The sequence below is a fragment of the Procambarus clarkii genome, chromosome 11 (assembly GCF_040958095.1).
Source record: "Procambarus clarkii isolate CNS0578487 chromosome 11, FALCON_Pclarkii_2.0, whole genome shotgun sequence".
Lineage (NCBI taxonomy): Eukaryota > Metazoa > Arthropoda > Malacostraca > Decapoda > Cambaridae > Procambarus > Procambarus clarkii.
The window spans coordinates 34567668-34592658 of NC_091160.1; the positions used below are offsets into that span (position 1 = coordinate 34567668).

Genomic DNA, 24991 nt, shown 5'->3' on the forward strand with positions numbered 1-24991 from the left:
ACTGTAGTACAGTACTGTCTTCTTGTTTCTTAATCTTTGTCTTGTGTTATAACACATTGTCTACTTATATTGTTTACACGCATGTCATAGGTTTAGGAACGGTTTATATCTTAGATCATGTTTCTCTCCTTTTGACTTTACTTAGCATACTTAATTTGTAAAGAATGGCCTAGTTCCATTTTGCTCTAATGATCTTTTCTCGGCTGTATGTATTTGTATCTGGTACAGTCATAACCTTCACCCATCACTTGAATTGGTTTCTATTGCGTACTTGAAGATGCTCTCGAGTCAATGTTAGAAGAGGACATTATAATCCATGGCATCACTTGCCTGTGCTGGTCAATATACTTAAGCTTCTGATCTTTACAAAAACACAGTGCCCACATTATCTATACCGATTACAGGTACTTTGCATGAGTTATTAAAAATAGGCTTCCTACTCATACCTCATCTGGTGTTGCATAATTTATATACAGTACTGTACTATGTAAATATTGATTGACAGTTGCACTTTGTTAAATATTATTTTTGTTTGTGTTTTGATTACATAATTTTTATTGCGAATTGCTTTTATGTCGGGTACAGAAAGTTTAAATTTCCTTTAATTTGAAATTGATATGAAGATGCTACAGCACAGTCATGGGCCACATTATGCAGATTTTCTCACAGATATTCTAATCAAATTATTAATAGGTATTTTTATGATTTATGTGATTTACCATTTCACTTGAGAATGAGCAGTGATTTTTTTTTGTGGCTCAGTTTCCGGGACCACTTCACCATTGTCCCAATCTTAGTGGGATCACTGACGCCTGAACGAGAGATACTGTATGGACGACTTCTTGCACCATATTTAGCGGATCCTCAAGTGAGTATTTCACAAAATTACACCTTGACACAGTCTACATCAGAATGTATCTTCAGCTCGCCATAATCTGCAAGCCAACAAACACGAATTATTTGTCAATACAATGATGGTAAAACCTGGAAGGGAAGTAACTAGTGGTTGGCAGTATGGCAGCAGAACGGTGAGTGTGGCATTTTTATATCCATTCTAAATATTTAATGTTTTAGAGTTCACTTGCCCTGGTTTTCTGTTGCTCAGCTTTATATAATTTATATGTTTGTTGTATTTGTGAGCTTAGACATTTGGTTTCTCCATAATGCAAGAACCTCCTTGCCCTAGGATAGGTGTGTGTGTGTTTAATCAGGGCATGCTGGTAATCTGCATTGGGCCAACATAAATATTTTCAGTTTACCTGTAAACAAATCCACAAGGGCCGTGACGAGGATTCGAACCTGCGTCCGGGAGCATCCCAGACACTGCCCTTGTGGATTTGTTCATTTGATGCATCACGTTATTGTGATCTCTGTGTGTGAGTTTACCTGTATTCTTGCCAGGTCATACTGATGCTAGGAAGATACTGCAGGATATCAATCCAGCCCCGAATGACCACCATAAATCACATTCCAAAATACTTGAAGCCCTTAACATTAATTGGCAACCCGAAGAATGCTGGTTGTTCCACCTGGCTGCTACTCCCGTCTCCCCCTGGTTGGCGGCATCTGACATAAATACTTTGTTCCCTGAATCAAGCTACCTCACAATCTAACTGACTTGCCCCATACTGGGTGTTAGGTAGGCAAAAGTTTGGAGGTTAGTTAAGCAACTTGGTGTTTATCCTTCAAAACTCATGTTGCATTGAGTAGTGGGCTTATGCTATTACAGTACTGTAATAAATACTTGTCTTGTGGATGTATGCCAGTCATTTGTGTGTTTCATGACCAACTGGGTGTGCTGGTTTGGCTAGTGCATTTATATCGGAGAATATTTATGCATTGATATCATCTCGAGTCTTCCACTACATTCACATTATTTGTTATAGACTCTTGGCTATTCATTCTTGGTCTTTGGCACCTGCCTCTTTGTGGCTGATCAATGTGTGTATATAGTTGTGGGTGGCTAAAGGCACTTAAAGAGGCACCATGTCATCATCGAATTCACCAAATTCCATAATAACAACTTACTGCTACAGCCCAATCAGTATGACTCGTTATGGACCGTTTTAAAAGATAATTGATGCACTGGTGCAGATTGTTGACTTGCCCTAATTAAAACCTGTGCTGGAGCCAAGAGAGTCCTCCTACCTTGGGGAGAAATCAAGTGATTCAGAAACATACATTTTGTTATATTGGTACTTAAAGCCTGGTTTTTAATGTCAGAATTCTTTTGCCAGTAGTAAGTAGCATGCCCATCAGATTTCTCATAACAGTTCTTCTGAGTAGGAGGATTGATTGAAAATGTTAGATTACGAGGAGAGACTTCGAACAGAAAACTTGGATGAGCGTAACTAGTAAGCTTTGATTTTTGTGGAAAGACCTTCTGGCAAGTCATCTGAGTATTTTGCAGTGACTTTGTCAGCAAAATATGGGCTGAATGGATGCTTGAGAATTTTATATACTGTGTGTTTTCCTGCTTGACTGTATTATACATTTTTAAGGATACAGTGATATTTTGCTTAAGGAAATGGCCAACTGATGTCACAAAATGAAGCTTTACACAAAAATCTAAGCCTTATTTTTTTAGATTTCAAGACAATCTTATTGTCCTGTACCTCGTGTAACTCGCATACAGTATTCAAAATTATTTAAAAAAAGGAAAGTTATAGTCTTCACAAATATTTTCTGTTAAGAAGGGTGATAGCATTGAAGATAAATCTATGGAAACAAAGTTTCAACTGTAAATATTGTACTGTTAAGGTCCTGTTCATCCTAACTTCAGTTAACTAGAATTTTCCTGTAACCGAACAGCTTTAAGATTATTTGGATACTTCACAGCTTTTCTCCATAATCCAGAAGAGGTATGATTATTGGAATAAATTTTGATCCAATCCACTGTTTATGCAATCCCTCAGACAGTATCAGGATACTAGTGCAGTATTCTCAATTCATCCAGACTTCACACTTGCTGTTTTTCCACTGGCCACACAGACTCTGCCATCTTGTGTGATGAATTTGCTCGAGGTTCTTGAGCTGCTTAACTGTACTGAATACCTTCAGTGAATCAGCGGTAACCCTAATGATAATTCTTTTGTTTGGCTTGCACACATCACACGATGTGATGGCTGAAGTAACGTCAAAATTTAATATTCACTTCAAGTTATTAACGGTGGAAATGTCAGGAAGGCATGTTGCGGTGTAACATCGGGCATTGTGGCATTGCATTGTAACCTGCCTGCCTGCCTGCCTGCCTGCCTGCCTGCCTGCCTGCTTGCAGGTAGGCAGGCAAACACTTTCAAGCAAGTAGACAATTATGGTACAATACAACCTTAAGAAATTTGCCCATTTTGACATTAAAAGTGCTATGAAGAACATCAAAGTCTATAGTTTCTATACTCACCTATTACAAAAAACATGTTGAAAATTGCCTGAAGAAGAACACGAACACATTGACAATGACCCGAGATCAAGAACAGGTTGAAAGTACCGAGTCCCAAAGAAGATACTGAACAAAGATATTAATAGTAATGCAAGTGAATAAGACACAAACCTGTGTTTGCTCCTTATTTATGCCCAGTTCACTTTGAGCACATATTAGTATGTATAAATGGGGCTTTATATATGTTTGTTTTGACAATGAAGAATCTGCTTCATTAATAAATAACTGAAATAGGTAAATTTTTATTTCTGCATATTTATCAACATTCTCTTCCTGGGAGAGCCATCCCTGGTGCCTACTTGAGGCCGTCTTGCTGAGATTGTGCCGTGCTTAAAAGGTCACATCAGTTGTGGAAGTTTTAACATGTACTGGGTTGATATTGGGGTTCTGGCAGCCCGGTATTTAACCCTTAAGCTGCTAAGGGGTCCTGAGGAGATTTACATCCATGTGCACAAGAAAAAAAAAATTCTAAAAAATTATTTCGTCTTCTAGAAATGTTAATTTGTGTTCCCTGAGCATGGAAAAAAAAATCGTAGGTGACATATTTTGGGCGCAATACGCCGAGGAAGTCTGGCAAAATGTGGGCGTTGACAGAGCAGTCGTCAAAGGTGGTCAGCGTCACCTGAGGTGACAGGCGGGAGTTGCCACAAAAATATTATTACCTAATTATTTCAATATCTCTGATTGATTTTTTCTTAATTTTTTTTCAGTAATATTATTCAATAGTGTGTAGTGTGATATATTTATATAATAAGAGGTGAATCATCGCTATTCTCAAAAGTATGGTGTGCATATTAGCGATTCAATTATTATGTTCATAAAACAATAAACGAATAGTTTTGCTGTTATTACACTATATACACAGGTTATATATAAGTATCTGCATGTTTTGTTCACCATAACAAACCTCTAAGTTGGTATTGTGAGTCAAAAAGCAACAAAGAGTGGCTGCCACACACCAGTCAGCCACTCACTGTCACTCCTCCCTCAACAACACCTCACTAGCCCACATTTTCCTCCCACCATACTGTTTTGCTTTTATTCACTGTATACAGACGTTATATAGAGAACCACTGAGCTGGTATGGTGAATGCAGGCAATAACAGGTGACCACACAGTCTCCCTCCCTCCCTCAGCATCACTCCTCCCACATAGCACTAATTATCACAACAATCCTGCTATTATCACAATCCTGGTCATTGTTATCACAGACAGGAGTCATCTGTAATACTGTCATCGCTAAATAATAGCAGTTACATATTTATTTTGACATTCTGAGGCGATGCTGTGGTCACAAGCTGAACAGCAATGCTGTTAGCTCATGCTGCATGCACCAGCCTTGGTTGCTCCCATAGTACTGTGGCTCTCACACTGGAGAATATTACCCATGATTTTTTTAAAGCATGGCGTCTGTTTACAAGAGCCCTGAGGAAGGTTTTTACCCTGTGTAGCTGCAGGCCATTTGAATCGTGCCTGGCACCCTTTGGTGTATATATACGCCATGCACACGGTGGGACATGTTACTCATGACGTGTATATATATATATGCCATGCGCAGTTTAAGGGTTAAACAATGTTCCCGGTCCCAAATGGTCTCGTGTTGCTTCAGGTCATGTCGGCCTGCATGGTTTTTCTTCTTCCTAATGCCTGCTGTCTCTCCTCCCTGGTAAAACCCATTCTCTGTGGCTGTGGTTAGCTTCATGGAGCCACTGGGAGGCTCCTCAGAAACCCAGAATTGAATGTAATAAAACACCTCTTTCTAGTAGAGCCCCAGTGGCTTCCTCCGTTCCAGGTTCATTGGCGAGTTGTTTATTTACTCTAGAACTGACCAGGGAAGCTGGCTGCAGGCAGGGAGCAGGGCTGCCTGGTGATCTATCTTGAGGTTATCTTGAGATGATTTCTTGGCTTTTTAGTGTCCCCGTGGCCCGGTCCTTGACCAGGCCTCCACCCCCAGGAAGCAGCCCGTGACGGTGATGGTGATTGGTACTAAAGAGTTTCAAACTACAGTACAGTAGTTTGAGTGAATTTCTTGTTCCATGTTAATCATTTGCAGAGTTGTGGAATTCTTAGGCTTCATTTTCTGTGAACCCTCCAGTTGTTTGTAAAGCTTCACTGACTTTCTGGATACTTTCACAGTAGGGTAAGGAATTGTCACTCGCTCCCTGCGTCTCTGTGAGTGGGCCAAGTTCTGGCTCTGGTCCCTGGTAGGCCAAACAGAACCTCTGCAACTGATGTGACCTTTTAACATAGCAAAATCTTGGCAAGATATCTTCAGGGAGCCAATGAGGCTCTACCAGAAAGAGGCATTTCATTACATTCAATGCTAGGTTTTTATTTTGTTAATTTTTTCTTTTCTTAGAGCTTGTTTGTGATATCCTCGGACTTCTGCCACTGGGGACAGCGCTTCCGATACACATATTATGATCGCTCTGTGGGTGAGATTTGGCAATCCATACAAAAACTTGACAAGCAAGGGATGAACCTGATTGAGACATTAAACCCGAGTGCCTTTACCGAGTACCTGAAAAAGTACGGCAACACAATCTGTGGCCGACACCCCATTGGCGTCTTGCTCAACGTAAGTACAGTACCATTATTAGGTTCTCCCCAAAGGGATACCATATATATTTTATTTTATTATTTGTTTCAATTTTACAGAGTCCATGCAATGTCTAGAGCAGTGCTACTCAAGCTTAGTACCCTTGAAATAATTCTGGGTCGTTACTTTAGATACACACACATGGGTTTTGTTGTCAACTGAAGGGAGATGATTTCTGTTTTTGCTCTTGATACTGGTTAAATGAGGAAAATTAGACACAAAAAATGACTCAGAAATATATTTGCGTATGATTAGAATTAGCCTAATTACCACTTGTCTCTTTCTGAACCCCTAGTTACCCTGGGGGTTTCATGGAACCCCAGTTGAGAAATGATGATCTAGAAATGCCTTCACACATTAGCTTGAAATTATTAGATGATCGCGTTATCAAATTAATATAAATTACTCCCATTTGCAGGCAGTTGCAACTTTACAGAAGACAAGCAATGGGCACCGAATGTTGCTCAAATTCTTGCAGTATGCCCAGTCATCCCGCTGCTACACTTCTTCGGACTCTTCCGTATCCTATGCTGCAGCTTCTCTTATATTTGAGTAAACCTTAGGTACCCATAATGAGGTGCATTTAGGAGTAGGGGGAATGGATCAAGAAAAATCACATAGGTAGACAAATTCAATTGATTTTCAGTATTTATTGTTTCCGTGAAATTTATATAAATAATAACATCGGTAATTTGTTTTATAGGAGTCTTATTATGGAGACTTCCCTCTGTAGACTTTATCATTATTGCCAAACCCTCCTGCTCCCAAAATGCATCCCCACCCAGGACTGGGGGGCTGGTTGCCTGGTTGGCAGTAATTCTGTATCTGTCCTGAGAGAGCATGAAACATCTATACTCTCGGTGAATATTTGCCCAGTTCCCAATCTTAAGATAACATGCATTTAAATGACCTCTTTCCATGCGAACATTGCATCGTATGCTTGAGATTGACGATTGGGTAACTCTTTTTGTTTTGTTTTTGGTGATTTGACACTCAGGGCCATTTTATAACAAGTGCTTGTAATGATATAATAATGTATGTGTAGGTTATTATTTGCCTTCAAATAATGACCACCTTTTCTTTTGAATATCCAGTCAAGTAGCCCCATCCCCCTGCCAATGTCTCCTGTGATGCTCTGGAATAATTGAATGTTCATTTTGGATTGAGGTCTTGCAATTGTCGCTTCACCGTGGAGCCTCAGAACTGACATTCAGTATAACTATTGGTTTAAAAAGTTTCTTGACCAGTCATTGGGGGTAATTACAATTTCTTTGCAACAGTTGCAATGTCAAGAAAGATTAAAATTTAGCAATTGGACTTTTATGTCTTGAATTTCAACTTTTATTCGAGAATTAAAATATTTTGCCTAAACTCTAACAATTTGGATTCGAGTAAAACCATTCTCATTTTGTTTTTGTTACCTACAAAAAACAAAACAAAAAAAAACAAGAAATTGCATGCCAAGGCAAGAGCCAGGAAAGTTGCCTTGATAAGATAATGGGGGAGTTGGTGCTCCACGTTGCTTGCCGCTGTCGGGAGCCCTTCTCCAAAGCAAAGGTTTTCCTTCAACATGTACTCTTTTTTTTTATTGGTAATTTAGTAAGTCTTTGATTTTCCTCTTTAACACATTTAGTTTAGTTTTTCAGCTTAACTACAATATAGCCCAGATCTATGTTTACCTACAAGTGTGAAGGTTTAGGTTATTGGTTTAATATTTATTGTGTACACGGGAATGAGGGCAGGAGTGTGTGTTGGGGTGTGCATACACATGCCTGTATGTCTATTTGGGTGTCCTGCGTGTGCATATTTATATATGTGCATGTGTGTGCACATATACGCATGCATGCATGTTGATGTATGTGTGTGTGTGCAGATGTACCCATATGTGCATATGTATATGGATGTGGCATATGTGCAGTCACAGATTTATATAAAATACATACATGCATATTATGTGATTAAATTACTACAATGAAATTGACAATTATGCTTATTATTGATAAACTCTCTATCAATATTTATTTTCAACTATCATTCCGAACAAAAACCACCCGTACCATATCATGTATCATCTACTACTTTAGAAGAAGGTGCCATTTTGCAGCATTTTACTATTTATCACATCAAAATTGTTTACAAAATTATTATTTAAATTAGCATCTCATTATATTTTCTTCTCTTAACCCCTGCACTGCGCAAATTGCCTTTAGGCGCTCTGAGAGTTGTGCTATTCTTTTTTTTTAATTAGGCTATATTTTAATGTTTTTTAATGTTTTCATTACTGTTTGTGTTTTTAAATGAAAATAGTTGAGTTTGGAAACAGTTTGACATTAAATTTACCTGAATCTTTATGTAAACAACAAGAATATGTCCTTGACAATTGCCCCAAGAAGTTTTTGCCGAAAACAGGTGCGCAGTGCAGGGGTTAAGCATCAATATGTTTAGGTATATTTATTTAACATGGAGTACAGTATTTATATGACAATTTACAACTATTGGTTGGTGAGGTTTGCTAATTTAGAACCAAAATTTAAGATTTCTGATCATAGCTTTCTTGTTTTGAATCTAGCAAGCCTTGCTTCTGTACAGTCATGATTCACTTCTGCATTTACTGAATTTTTAGGAGTTATTTAATTTGCTGCAAATACAGTATAATAAATTACTTGCTGCTATTTCTCCGTAGCAGCATATAGAATGCCATTGTTGAATACCACACGTAACTTTCTTGCAAGTTGAAGCATCTGCTGTTTATCTTGGTGCCCAGCGGCACTCTTCAGAAAGTACACTTTACCCCTAGATCACAAAACTCGCATTATGCTGTATGCTTGCAGCTTGGATGCACATGCTGTATGTTCGCAGCATGAGTGTATGTGCTTCAGCCAGAGGAGCAGTGAGTATATTGGGCAGTCCATAAATACTGTACAAAGTTGACACCTGCAATAATTGTCTTCTTGCTGATTGATCAACATCTTTGCCTCCCTTATAAACTCTATATGGTTTTGCATGTTGTTAGCAGTTTGGGTAAATGGAATTAAGTGCACATCTGTGAGGAGGAAATTTCTGAGGTGTGTAGCTCAGTTAATCTACCTTGAAGCTTGGCAGTCTATATTAAAACTCAGTGACTCTGCCTTGGTCAGAGTCCAAGCTACTCAGTTAGTCTACCTTGGTGCTTGCTTAATTAGTCTATCTTAGAACTTGGTTTACCTTACAATGGGCAGAGTTTCTTTCACCCTACGCCCCTGTTACCTAGCAGTAAAATAGGTACCTGGGTGTTAGTCAGCTGTCACGGGCTGCTTCCTGGGGGTGGAGGCCTAGTCGAGGACCGGGCCGCGGGGACACTAAACAGCCCCGAAATCATCTCAAGATAACCTTGAAGATCAGTTTATTTTATCTTCAATGCTTTGTAATGATTCTCTGCAAATCTAAAGTTTTTCCCTTGTACGTATATTGCCACTGTTATTATTTTGCAATACAGTGTAATATTTGATTTTTATTACAATTTTTAATTTCAGGAAATTATTTATAATCCTTTTGTCACAGTTAATTTTTAGATTACAGAACACTACATTTTCTAAATTTTTTATTGGACTCTGTAGTGTAGGAGTTACAGTGCCGTTCTGTATGTTACAGGCAGGAAAGGAGTTTTTGTATCTGGGGTTTTGACCACATTTTGATATGTCCCTGTGATTGTCATTCTAGAAGTAATGGATTTTTATTACGTAGCTATTACCCTTAGCAAACTTTTTGACATAAAGAAAACAATCCTTATTTTTGTTAATTATCAAATTTATTGATGAAAGTCTGTCAAGAGTTTGTACTCGCCTAATTATGCATACCGGGATTTTGAGCTTTGGTTCTTTGGCCCCCCACCCCCCCTCCCTGTCTCAATAGCACAGTTGCTATCTAAGTATGTAAGACAAAGAGTGCTGGGAAGACGGGACACCACGAGCGTAGCTCTCATCCTGTAACTACACTTAGGTAATTAGTAGTCTTGAATTTCAGATGGTGTATGTTTGAGTTTTGTATTGAAAATATTTTATAACAAAATCAATGAAACAAAACTGGATTTTATTGGTAAAATTAGATGTTTGCACTGATTAAACTCATAGGGGGTTTTAGAATGTATGGGTCATGAAGGCAACATACAACAGCTAATGTGTATCCACTGTATTGGATAAAGTAGTAATTTGAGAAATCGTACTTTACAAAATTATGTTCGGTACTCGGGATATTAAATAATTGAATTAATGAGTAATGTGGATTGGTTTCATAGTTACACATATCCATATTTGTAAGAAATACATATAGTGTAAACATGCTATATTAAAACAAATGATAAAAAATTTCAGTAATCACTTATCTATGTATGGCATAAAATCAAATGTGCTGTATGTCAAGGGGGCTGTACAGTTATCATATATAACTTGGTTTACTTAATTTGCTTAAGCTCAGTATACATTGATTTTTAATTTCCTGTAGCACTTAAGACTATAAGACATTCGAACAAGCTTTGCCGTGAATCAGGTTTTGCATATTTCTACAGAATTTAGGTATGTTAACCTGAGTATTTAGAAAAGAATCTAATAGAATGTTGTTTTCGTTGGTATGAATCTACAGTACAGTATATAAAAAAGTTTTGATTGTGATAGTTGATAAAAAAAAAATTGAGAAAATATTTTAAGCCATACGAGTGGATCAAACCCGCATTCCCAAACCCCACAAGCACCTGCATTGTCGACTGGACCATGATGGGCTTCGGTTGATTTTTTTTTTTAAGCAATCATTATTCAGATGGGAGTGTGTGTGTGTGTATGTAGGGTTCAGGGATGTGGGTCTGACCCAGCTGTAAGGCCGCAATATTTTCTTATAGATATATTATATTCCTGTGATTTATTAAATATGATTTTTTTTTACCTGAAAATGTAGTTTATTAAAACAAACTATTGGTTTCATAGTTAAACATATCTATATTTGTAAGAAATGTGAATGTGAGCTGATGGAAGACAATGGATGTGTTAGCATGTTGATCAATTAGTTTACTGTTGTGTTAATTCTGATGAAATGGAGTGATGTTATATCATGAGTTTCCACTTTTCATGTAGCTCGTCAACAAGCGGTATTCTCATTCTTTTCGCAAATTTATAGTTTGTGGTAAGTGGCACTTATTCACTATGGCGATAACAAAATGAGTTTGAAGACTATTTGAACCTGTCTCTTAATAGTTATTAAGTCCTAAGGAAAGGATCATTTGTGTGTCTAGGTGGTAATGAGATAGTTGACGTCTTCAAATTGAGAAAAGTAAACTGTTGGTATTTTCAACTTGGTAGTATCATAACGTTTTGCATTTTACGAAAGAACTTGTGTGTTTTTTGTTTAGGTCTGTATTTGCGTTATACGTTTGCCATATTTTAATGTTGTTTAGTTATAATGTTGCTAATGGAATTAAAAATAACTCGTTAACTCCCTTTGGCCCTTAACATCATTTATATTTGGTTTTAAAAGTCGCGGATCATTTTATAAATTAATCTCATTACGTTGTATCATAGGACCAGGTCATAAATATTGCACAGTAATTTGATGGTCTATTCCTTTGAAAGCTAAAATGATTCTAATTGTGTTTTGTAATGAAAGCATTTTTAGGTTTAGTGAAGGAAGATTTTATTGTCATTCATTACTGCTTTCGGTAATTTTTTTTTGTGTGTCAGTATTGTAACTGAACAAATTCTTTTGGGAGAACTTACATATTATTAATAGGAATGAGGATATTGTTAAGTTTGAAGATTTAACAATATCTTATATCAATTATAAGTCTTAACAAAGACTTATAAAGAGAGATAAGTTTAATGGAGTAACTACTTACTTGCAACTTGCGAGAAAATTTTGTCAACAGTTGGATACTTGGTAACTTTATTTTACTAGCTAATAATGTTCTTTCTTTTCTTATTTTTATTGATATCGAACATTTACAAGGAAATGTGATATAAGTTTATATCTAAATCTTTTTTTTTTATGTGAAGAAAACCAGCATGATATTTATATGTTTAGTTTCTTGAAATATCTTAATATAATTCTTTTACCCAAATATTATTTTATGTCATCCTAACATGAAAATTGTCTTGCCTTCTTGTTGTATAAGGATAGTCTTCTGCTTCAAAGTATTGTGACCAATTTTTCGTAATCTGTTACATTTACTGCTGCTGCCTTCTGATGCTAAATTTCTTTCACTTGCATATTGGTTTGTTAAACTAAGTGCAGCTAGTGTGGTACTGCGAGTTGTATGAAGACCGTTGCTTTGGTATAACGGTGCACTTAAGTGAACGTTCTTGTTTAAGGGGATGAAAGCATATAGTTAAGTGAACGTTTTTGTTTAAGGGGATGAAAGCATATAGTTTTAGTGTTTAAGACTTTGAAGAGGAATCATAAAATCAGAATTTGCCTTATGTTCTACATATAATATTTTATATGATTTTCTTTTAGTGATTTTCTGTGGAGAGCTCTTTTGGCTCCCCAGAGCTATACCGGGCTGATGTGTATATATTAGTCCGTGGCAACAGTCAATTGATGGAGTTCTAGGCCTACCAGGGACCACGAGCCAGAACCTGGCCCCTTTAGTGAGGCACGAGGAGCAATGGTCTATAGTCTGTCTGATATCTACCAGGTCAGGTACCCAGAAAGGTAGGAATCCCAAAACAAACTACAGCTAGGGAAAAATTGCAAACCGAAAGCCCAATGAGCAGGCAGAACTCTCCCAATCAGAAAACAAGCAAACAAGCATGACGTCACCACCGCCGCCGCCCCATTGTCTGCGCAGCTCCCCCTTTCCCAGGAGGGGGAAGGGGGAGCCCCAGACCTCCTGCACTGGCTACCCAACCCCAGTTCAAAGGCTGAATATCAAAAACGTGAAAAAAATGCAGACAGGAGGGAGGGATGCTGGGGAGCCTCTGGGTCTCACCCAGAAAATGGCATTTTATTGCATTGTTTGAGGAATTGTTTTGGGATTTCTACCTTTCTAGGTGTCTGACCTGGTAGATGGCAGACATAGACTGCTTCCAACTACATGGGGGTGTCTATAGGCCATTGCTCCTCGTGCCTCTCAGAGAGGACCAGGTTCTGGCTCGTGGTCCCCAGTAGGCCTAGAACTCCATCGATTAAATGTTGTCACAGTCTAATATATACACATCAGCCCAGTATAGCTCCGGAGAGCATCCGGGTCTCGCCCAGAGAACAGCGTTTCATTACATTCAATGCTGGTTTTTTGTGTTTTCATTGTTCATTCCCAGAAAATAAGAATTTCAGATTACTGTAACAGGTTATTTTTATTTTGAGACAGTAAACAACTCCATAAATATATTAATGGATACACAAGGCTTTTTGCATGCAAAAATTTGTATTATATCAGTTATAATACATATTTATGATTGTATTTAGAGGCAGTCTTGAGTTTTCCAAATATATGGTATGATTTCCAGATCATTATTATTATTTGTATACACAATGAAATCACATTAATGAGATGTATCCATGAGAAAATCATTGGGGGCCTCGAACTTTTGTTCGAGGAGGTTTGAAGTTGAGGAGGACTCAAACTTTTGAGTGAGTGAGTTCGAACTGTTTTGTGAGTGAACCCTTGGGGAGTACCGAGTGAGTGGGTTCCAATCCTCCTCGTGGCTCCTACTGAATTTCTCAGTTATTTGTGTTGTTTAATTATTCATACTCTAGATAGTTTTCAGTGCATTTGTTCACTCCTAACTACTTGTGGAAGTTGTTCTCCAGCTGCTAGGTCCCACTTCTTAACCATGGATCATTTCAGGTGATACCTCCATAATCTCATGAGTCTTATCATGCTTTATATTTTAATAAATACATCAATCTGTGTGCCTGCATGAGTGTGTGTGTGTGTGTGTGTGTGTGTGTGTGTGTGTGTGTGTGTGTAGAGGTGGGAGGCTATGATTCAAGGACGTTACTTGTGTGTAACACGAAGCTGTGGTTCAGGTATGTCAGTGTTGTGTAACATGAAGCTATGGTTCAGGTATATCAGTGTTGTGTAACACGAAGCTATAGCTCAGGTATATCAGTGTTGTGTAACAGGAAAATATGGGACTTATCAGAAAAGGTAGAGACTGGGAAGAAGGGGGGGAGGGGGGTTCATGTTGGTATGAGTGTGTGTGTATATGCATGTGTAGGTCTGTGTATAAGACATGCATAAAAGTAGGTGTGTGTGTGAGAGAGAGAGGGAAAGAAGGGGGGGATATATACCTGTTATATCGTATTGTCACCTGATAACCCGTAAATGTATGATTTTATATATACAGTATATAAGGGACTGTTTGCTGCATTGGTATTTATGTGCTTGTATGCCTAAGTAACTTGCATGCATGTATTTTTGCATGTGTAAGCTTATGTTTACGTACTAATTTTTCTTTGAAGTTTAAGTGCATCACAACATGGCACTGACTCATAAATTGTAATTTCATTTTTTGAGAGATATATACAAGAGTTGTTACATTCTTGTACAGCCACTAGTACGCGTAGCGTTTCAGGCAAGTCCTTAATCCTATTGTCCCTGGAATACGATCCCCTGCCGCGAAGAATCGTTTTTTCATCCAAGTACACATTTTACTGTTGCGTTAAACAGAGGCTACAGTTAAGGAATTGCGCCCAGTAAATCCTCCCCGGCCAGGATACGAACCCATGACATAGCGCTCGCGGAACGCCAGGCGAGTGTCTTACCACTACACCACGGAGACTGATAATTTGATTTGATGCATCTTGGTGCACACTGGGCTCGCTGGCTAATGAGTACAGCTCAACACCTACAGTACAATAATGTATTTTTCTATTAATATAATTGCTAATCTGATACAAAATAATTTGAATACTCGCCATATTAACCCTTAGACAGCGCAATACATACATATATGATTTGACAAAATAATTTAACATAAGTTTTTAAAACTTGCACAAACACCTTCCAATTTGTTTTGCATAATCAACTAGGCAAATACTCCAACTTTGTCTAAATGATCACAGCGTAACTTGAAAAACAATAGAATCAAAATTAATTTTAAAATTGAAGATTGAAAACTGCAGATTTTCAATTCAGAATAAAAATATATGAACTATCACCAATTGTTCATTTATTGTTATTATTCTCTCAGAATAGCATATGATCTTCATTTTCATCAAATTAGAATATAGGTTTTCAATACAGTTTACTGTAAAAGAAATCATCAATAGGGCATTTGAAATATGCGGCAAATTTAGACAAAAAAAAATTATAACTCCAAATGTATAAAGTTTATGAAAAATCCATTCTGAAGGGATTGTAGAACAGACAACCGAGCACACAATGTCAAAATAGTGAGAATCGGTCAAAAACTGGAATTTTAGAAGCCACTCAAAGTTGAAACTCTAGTTTCAGAGATAATTGAAGTTGAAGTTATCAACAATGAATAAAGGTAGTTTTAATTTGTTAATTTAATTGTATGTTTTAATAAACATTGTTTGGCATTCGTACTCGAATGTGTGAAAGTTGTAGGTCAATGTGTGTTGAAATGAAGTCAAGAAAAAATAACCCCAAAAGACACAAAATATAGGGATAATTATAATAATTATAGTGATTTAGGGGATATATTTAAGGTATAACTTATATAAGTGAAAAAGCCCTAATTTGGTCCCTAATCATCAAAACAACCTAAAGAGACAAAGAAAATAGTTCAAAATCAGAGAAAAAGTCAGCCCCCCCAAAAAATTAAAAGTTCCAAGTTTTATGAATTGTGACCGATTTATTTGTTGACCAATTTCCTTCTATCTTCACATAGTTAGGGAAACATATGCACTCTCCCGGATGTAAAGGTTACAACAAAATCAGATAATAAACAAAGGAGGAAAAAGAAACTAAACTCTTAAAAAAAAAATCCCCTAAAAAAATATTTTTGGGAAATTGATGAAATTAACATATACAATATTTGCCGTAGAGCTTGCCAATATTCTAGCATTATTGTCTGTTTTATTTACTCTCTGCAAAGAGTTCTTCAATGAGGGTAATACTCTCTGCAAAGAGTTCTTCAGAGGGTAATGCTCTGTTTATTAGTAATTTCTTCTCCTATCATTCATAAAATATTTCAGTGCATGAACTGAAACTTATATTGTATATTCTGAATTGTTCAATTTAGAATTTTTTCTTGTACAGTTGAGTTGTCCTAGTTAGTTTTGTTTAGTTTCAGTTCATGCACTGAAATATTTTATGAATGATAGGAGAAGAAATTACTAATAAACAGAGCATTACCCTCTCATAACACAATGAAGAGTATCATATTTACATAAAACTGTACACCAAATGCAATATTTTCCTTACATAATGCAATGGATTCATGGTTACCTTCACATACGATAAATTTAATATTATATTATTATTATGATCAAATATTCTCCTTCCTATATATTTCAGAATGATTTTATTTACAATTTCAGCATTCTTACCAAGTTACTGACCAAATTGAGGAAAGTGTGCGTGTGTGTAATTACCCAAGTGTAGTTACAGGATGAGAGCTATACTCACGGTGTCCTGTCTTCCCAGCACTCTTTGTCATATAACACTTTGAAATTACTGACAGTTTTGGCCTTGAGGTTCATCTTGAGGTTATCTTGAGATGATTTCGGGGCTTTAGTGTCCCCGCGGCCCGGTCCTCGACCAGGCCTCCACCCCCAGGAAGCAGCCCGTGACAGCTGACTAACACCCAGGTACCTATTTTACTGCTAGGTAACAGGGGCATAGGGTGAAAGAAACTTTTCCCATTGTTTCTCGCCGGCGCCTGGGATCGAACCCAGGACCACAGGATCACAAGTCCAGTGTGCTGTTCGCTCGGCCGACCGGCTCCCTCCGCCTCCACCACCACCTCACCTAACTTGTTCCAACCGTCTACCACTCTGTGTGTGTGTGCCTTGTGCTTTTGTTTTGGCTTGTTAACCACTAGGCTTTATAATAATGATGAATTATTGAGTTCATTCTTTGCTTTTGCAATACTGTAATCAAGTGTTTGTTAACTCTTGTTTATATATGTTTTCAGTTGTTCTCTTTATTGCTTTATACATACTGCTTAGTTATACAAAGTATTCTGTTTAGAACAATAGTGGATCAAGCACAGAATATAACTTATGTCCTTTGATCACACGTGAGGACGAATGAATTTCATCATACTTTTAGAGCTCATCATCAGCCTTCATACAGTATATCAAGTGAGGCATACACATTCATATTCTTTCATTCCCACACACAAAATTTCCACGGCACATAAGTTGCAAATATTGTTGTGGCAACATTTCCAGCATCCCTTTCTTTAACTACATCAGACCACCTTGTGTATGGTTCTGCCCCTACACCATCTCTTCCACCACAGCACTATTATATATCACCACCACCATTACCACTTTCATAGTGTGTGTTGGTACCAGGTCAGAGAGAAAATAAGTGAGCAATACTATACAGGTAAAGAAGTCTATAGATATTACAATAATAAAACTCGTGCATTCACCTTGCACCCTATGCAGCGGCACCAAGAAACCGCACCACAATACCCCGGCACATCGTCCAAAACAGCATTTTGCCATTTCTTAAGACTAGGTGTACTTGTATACAATACAATGGACAGGTATATAAACAAAATATTTGCCCCTTCACTGACACCATCTAGTCTAGGTTCCCTACCACATCTTGTGTGCAGCTTCATCATATTTAGGTTCAAGATGTGTATCGTGTGTTGCTGTGGGTGGTGGTGGATGCTCTGCGTGGTGCACTGCTCAACCATGTGTCAAAGTTTGTCATCCACTTGATCCCCTTTTCCACCCTCACTATATCTGCCTTTCTGTGGCCTTTGTCTCCACCTTCTACCCTTACATTCACTTGTACAGATTTTCCATACAAGCCAGTCAGCATCTATTAGTTCATCATGACAAAAGCATCTCGGTACTCGTTGCCGGGAAGAATGTTTGGCATTCTTCTAATGCCATGCATTCTAATTAGTTTGTCCATTCCTACTGCTGTAGTCCTTGAATTTTCACATTTATACCTCACTAGTATCATGCATTTGTACATTATGGTAGACAATTCCACTCCACCTAGCCCTCTGGCTGCAGCTGTTTTTATTTTGGCCTTTCTTAACTGGACTTTCATTTGACCAACCCCATCCCTGACACACACTCTACTCTCAAACATCACTTGTACAAATTCTTCCGACAATCACACATTTAAATTATTAAAACTGACCAAGCATTTCTCAGTACTCACTATCATATCTTCATTATGATTTGCTATGGCAACAAGGGGATATATACACCTGCGTAGCCTGGTGTATATGTATACTAGTAGTAGCAGGTGTAGCCTGCCTCTCGGTATATATATATCAAGGGTTCACTTTACTTCTGTACAACGTTCAGGATTAATGTGTTGTTTCTGGCTGGTCAGTAAGCTATAGTGTCGCTGCCTTAATAAACTTCAGAGGCTGATAGGCCTTAAACTCGACACAAAACCACGAACCTCGGATATTCATTCAGAGTAGCAAAGGATCTTCAATATATTTTCCCCACTTGTCTCTGCAACAGTTCCCTTGGCCAATGTAGTCTTCTTACACCTTCACTTTAACCTTGTCTATGATTGTTAATATCAACTCTACATTATTAATTGCCAGTCTTTCTTGCTCTTGCTTATCTATGGAGACTAGAATTTGCTAACTTCATACGAGTATGGGGGATCCAACCTGTCCTCTTAAAAATAGTCGCTTTTGGCCGTTTACCTGTATGGCCGAAAGTGGACGTAATTTGAAAAAGAACAAAAAAAAATTAAAATTTGGATTTTTTTTTCAACAACAGTAAGTTAAGGGTCCTCTGATAGGTTAGGTGGGCAGGAAATTCTAATAAAGTTTCGAAACGGTATGAAAAACGTTAATTGAAAGTTTCCTCTTCTAAGCTTGCCGAGTAAGCCGGACGACTCAAATAGAAAACGGAACAGTACGTCACTTTTGTGAGTCGATTTCATTTCAAATTACGTGCAAATTTGGCCATAGCGCGCATACGAGCCAAAAGTGACGTTATTTTTAAGAGGACGGGTTGGGGGATCAGTACTCTTTCATTCAAGCTCTTTGTGCACTACAAATGTAATTACATTCCTGCTCCAAGGATGTCTCAAAAGCACATTCCTTCTCATCTCTGATGTACTTTACATTCATCGTAAGGTGTACCTTCTAATCTGTCTATCAATGTCTATATTAGTTTTCTTTTTTTGTGTAATATGCCACAGCAAAGGCAAACTTTTCCACATGGTAAGTTATTTTTATTCTTTGTCTAACAAAATCTGCTTAATTTTTTGTTATCCACTTTAATATATTTCTTTATCTGGAACATTAATTTATTGTTTATGCATACAGTACAGTATAATTGTTGTAGTGTATAATAAATGTGTATACAGTACACATTTATTATATTGCATGTAATTAATGGTTATATAATTATTTTTGTATACTATGTAATTATACTGTATACTGTATATGATTATTGTGATATACAAATTAATTTCTTAACAGAATTCTTTTTGGTTACAGTATATTGTATGAACAGTTCCAGTTTTTTGTTATTACGTACATCCTCCTTACACGGTGTATTTAATTACACACACATCATTCTCATGGTCACCTACATGCACTTTCCTTACGCAAACCAAATTGTATCTCTCGTGGTATCAAATCTCTTGCCAATAATCACATGGTTTCATTGCTTGAACCACTATCCCTGGTTTTGCATCTACTTTATGCTGTAGAGTAGAAGAACTTCTGAAACCCACTGCAGGTAAGCTCCAGGTAGGCCATTCTTACTTTCTTCACATCTTTAAAGACTTGCATATCACAATGTAGGCAGCAGCAGGCATGTAACCCATGCCCAAAGCTCACTGTAGATGTCTTAACCATTTTCCTTAGGTGGATGGGTTGTCAACTAGTTGCAATGCAAACAGTTATACTTTGTATAAGTTTTTTTTTTCCCCCTTAGGTCTAAGAATGAAAGCTACTGAACTGCTCTAAGGGGCAGTTGTGATCACAGATTCAGAAACTTACATGCGGTACCCTCACCCCATTCTTGTCAATAAATGTAATCCGAGTAATATGTTGTAGACATCATACACAGTACAACTTTATTCACAAATATCTTTTGAGAGAATAATCACTAGTGCTGATAATATTTGCCATTTCACCAGTTGCAATCACCGTTGTTTTTGTGATGTGCAATATACATAGTTCCATCCATTGCAGTGATAAAAACTGTCAAGTTATTCAGTAATTAGCTGATGAAGCAAATGTATTCATGTGTTTTATGATTAGAAGCCGTTGTCCTCTAATTGGGAAAAGGTAAGAGTCATGACGGTATGATTCTCTTAATGCTAGAAGTAGCTGTAATTGTTTTTAAAACAAGGGTTACAGGCGGTGGGAAGCGCATCCTTAGACTTGTCTTGGAAATTTTGAATCGTCGTGTCTTGCATAGTACTAAATAGTCATACTGATTTAGTCCTGTATTTTGATAATTACAGTATTATAGCAAGTGGAATAATAGCTACAATCTAACATTTGGGGGTCTGGGGAATTATTGCTGATCACAAGGCAGGTTGACTGATGATAAAACTGGAAAAGTTATCATCCACATGAGAAGGGAAGGCATTATAAAGAAACATCAGTTCTTCAATATTATCTGCACCTTTATTAGAATTTAATGTGGGGTTGGACACAAATTTCCATACATTAGATAAACTATTTGGTACATTGCCTAAAGGAATGCCCTTCTAGTAATTAAGCCACTTTAGAGCACTTCACTATTTTCATTGCACCATGCACGTAATTAGAGAAATTACAAATAATTGGTAATTACATTCTCTATATAATTTAAATTTCTTTCTGCCTTGTTCCATAAATGTTTTGTAACCATTTTGTAAATTCTGCCGCACTTTACACATAAACTAGAGAGACATGCATCATATCTGCCAAGCAAATAGTTCCCTATGTCTATTACACACTAATTTCTTTCGGTTGTATTTTGTTTTCCCAATAAAAAGTAACAATAAATTTCAACAATATACAGTATATAGCTAGTATGCATTATCATCATGGCTTACTAGTAAATATTAATGTATTAACAAAATTATCATTGGTTTTAAATAGCATAAACCCCAAATCATAAATATCTATTTCACACGTTGCTGGTTTTATACAAATGCTTCATATTTAGTCGGTACAAAGTTCTCAAACTTTTTCTACTTACCGTATTTTGTTTATATTTTTTGTTATAAATTACATACGTTATCATATATGCAAAAAAAGTGTATAGATGTATATTAATAGCATCAAGTAACCTTTTTAATGAACATTATAGTATGGTAGTTTATGTAAAAAAAAAAAAAAAAAGACAAAAATAATGGGGCCTGAGGTAATTGACCAGTTGGCCTTGCCTGTCCATTGAAGCCTTATTGCAGGGAGTAATGGGATGCCCTTTCTTCCACTGATGGTGGTTGTCAATAGCCACATTCACTCGGCCACTTCTGAAGCTTCCACTATAAAGCCCCATATTGCTGGTTATTATTTCCACCCACTTATGTCTGGCTGTCTTTCCTTTCTAATGTCTTGCTGATGCAGTTTTCATTCCTGTAAAAAGAATAGCTTTCTCCGCGCAAGCTGCACCTGCTTCACAACCGGAGTAGCCTAACAGCATGTAGAAGTCTAACAAGTCCTGTGCGCTTCAACATTTGAAGGTACTTTAAATGTCTACGGAGAAATGACTGCCCCTTTTGTTCGGGTAGTTTTGTTGGAAATGAGGTATCAAAGTTACAGTCTTTTTAGTTTGTTTAAATTGGAGTTGAGGCTTTGGCACATCATGTTGTTAACCGAGACTTGCGTTAATAAACAACGTGCTGAAAATTAGGCTTCCTTAGCTCTGAAGTAGTTGCTTAGTTTTGTAAATGGGTTATTTCACCCAATTAGTTTATGTACGAACAGAATTCAGAAATATATGAAATTTTCACCTTATGTACTGTACATATACATGTATTCAGTAAGCTGTATCCTTCACTTGAAAGTGGAGAATGAACCTTGCTGTATTCTGATCACTCATGTCTTTCAGATTATTTTGTTATTTGCATATAAGGTACATATAAACTGTACTGATACAGTACTTTCATTAGAATATAATATGGATTATGAAAAAGTATTATAATTTGTCTAATAATTATAAAGCAAGATATATCACTGCTTGTATCCAAGCACATCAACTAGAAACAGTAGCTATTTTATGGTTGAATGGAAGAGCTTTATAGTCTGACACTTAAGCTAAAGGATAAACACACGAGAGAGTAAGCCCCCAACAGGATACCACTAGGTTTAAGGTACACTGTACGAGGTACTGTGCAGACCCGTCACATCATTTGGAATACTCGGCAGACAGTGATTTCATATGGTTTTCTATAGTAGCCAACCACATTGCTTACAATTGTTTGTACCACCAATTAACAACAGGTAATGTAGAAAACCAAAATTAATAAGAAGTACATGCAAATGCTCTCAGTCTAGGCTGGAATAACTGTAGAAGATCTTAGTTACGACATTTACATTTATTTCATGTTCAATTTTGATTATTATAAATTGTAATTGCTGAGGAAATAGTGCTAGTTCTTTTACCGTATCCTCTTGCTTTGTTAAAATCATATAGGCCTACTGTTTTTAAACAAACTGATTACTCAATATGTAAATAAGTCAACAGCTGCTGAAAACTAAGAGCAGTTAAATTCATGTACAATTTAAAGTCGTGTGTCAAGGGTCTGCTTAGGAACTCCTGCATAACGTGTAGAAATTTGTAAATGTCCCAAGTGTACATATATCCCTTGCCAATTTTGTATGCAGTGATCATGTTGAAAAGGAACCAAATAAACAAAAGATACACTCCATTTTTATTCACCCCTTTAGATGACCATTATTTGATGTTGTATACCCATCAGTGGCGGTGCCTTGACAAGGTGAGGGCACTCGTGTGATGCCCCTCAGGTAAGAGGTGTAAGAGGTTCTGCACCACACACACTGCCTGCTGTGGCAGCTCACAAGTGAAATACACCACTGTGTGCTAGATGTGCATGGAGACCCATGGTTTGCTTATGCTCCTTCATATGGGAGTTGAACCTACCCAGCAGCTGTGGCCACTAGGGAACTACACTTTGGTTGGGGGAGGGGGGGAGTAAAATGAGACGTTTTATTCACCTGAACTGGCATTTAGAAATACTGTCAGAACAAAAGTGAATTATTTTAAAAAGCAATTAGATGGGTTCCTACAAAGTGCCTCATGTCTTGATCTATACTTCCAGGGAGACTGATAGGTGCTCACTGCATTCACATTCTCATTCTGTCCACACTATTATGGCTGACCTTCCTATTCCTCTGCCTCTCCCTCAACCCTTCATTGTGTTTATGCCATACTGAGCTACACCTCAGCTCTGGTGCCTTTCCATCATCCCCCACCCAGAGCTCGTATGTTGAAACTGGAGTTCTCTCTCTACAGGATCGTGATTGTTTCTGCCCTTGCATCCTTATGAAGTCCCTACAATATCCCAGCTCTTGCTTGTGCCATTCCTTAACCATTGCTCCTCAGGAGAGCTCCGATCCCTTTCGCTGCCTTCCTTGTCCTGCCAGGGTGGTTCATTTACAAGATTCTCTCTCAATTCACATCAACATCTCATTATTCCTGCTTTGACCCCATGGAAGGATGCCACTTTTGAAATTTTGCAGGACTCTTGACAGGCTTATACTCCCCCCTACTGTTCTGAAAAATCCTTTTCCTTGAACATTTTTCTTCAACTCTCTTGCACTACTCTCTGATTGGTCTAAGTCTGCCGACAGGATCGGCTACTCCACTGTTTTCTCCAACTGGACCTGTATGTGCTGCCTCCCTCTGGAGACTTGGCACCTTTATGGCAGAACTTTGTGCATTTTTCTATGCTGCTTGTTAACGGCTATTTCTGCCAGCGTTGCTTTGTCATTGTGGTTGACTTTCGCAGCACCCTCATAGCTTTGTGATCTTAACCCTTTGCATCCTGTAGTACTCCAAGTTCAATACTGACCATTTCTTATCTCTGGCAGATGTGAAAGTCAAATTTTCCTAGGTTCCCAGCTATATCAGGGTTCACTCTAATGAACTTCCCTTCCCTCAGTTATATGAAGTTGGATTAGGCCATGGCTATACGAAAGGAAACAGACAGTGTAAATAGTGTTAAGTCAGAGTTGGAAAATGTTGTTAGTGGAGTGCCTCAAGGCTCTCTCGTGGGCCCTCTGTTGTTTATACTGTAACATATATAAATGATTTAGATTCAGGTTTGAGTAGCAACATTTGCAAATTTGCCGACGATACAAAAATCAACACGGAAATAAATACAGAAGACGACTCGCTATCACTTCAAGTCAATCTAAACAGGGTTTTAAAACGGTCAAAAGATTGGCAGATGCAGTTTAATGCTGATAAATGTAAAGTTTTGAGGCTAGGTAATGATGATAGTGTTACAAGATATGAGCTAGATGGTGTTCGAGATTGCAAAGTCGGATTGCGAAAGGGATCTGGGAGTTATGATTAGTAAGAATTGAAAACCAAAGGATCAATGCATGAATGTTTGTAATAAGGAAAATAGGACACTGGGATTTATTAATCGAAGCGTTAGTAACAAGGCACCCGGTAGTGTTCTTCAGCTATATCTTGCTCTGGTTAGGCCCCATTTAGATTATGCAGTTCAGTTTTGGTTGCCGTACTGTAGAATGGATATAAATTCACTTGAACGTGACCAGCGTAGTATGACTTAATTCCCCAAATTAGAAACCTGTCATATGAAGAGAGATTAACAAAGCTAAAATTGCATTCACTGGAAAGGTGAAGAGTTAGTGGTGACA

General features: G+C 37.5%; 1 protein-coding gene across 3 annotated transcripts in view; it reads left to right on the forward strand.

Moving 5' to 3' along the window:
• LOC123758268 (protein MEMO1) overlaps window positions 1–23005 on the forward strand; it is a 39041-nt gene extending 16036 nt beyond the window's left edge. For 2 of the 3 annotated variants that reach the window (XM_069322558.1, XM_045742443.2), the window contains exons 6-8: window positions 763–868; window positions 5799–6017; window positions 6457–23005. In XM_069322558.1, the coding sequence (XP_069178659.1) occupies window positions 763–868; window positions 5799–6017; window positions 6457–6594 (463 nt within the window). In that variant the 3' untranslated portion in view covers window positions 6595–23005. The remainder of the gene's footprint in view (window positions 1–762; window positions 869–5798; window positions 6018–6456) is intronic. The other variant, XR_011228073.1, reaches the window with a different exon arrangement.
• The last annotated feature ends 1986 nt before the right edge of the window (window positions 23006–24991 follow it).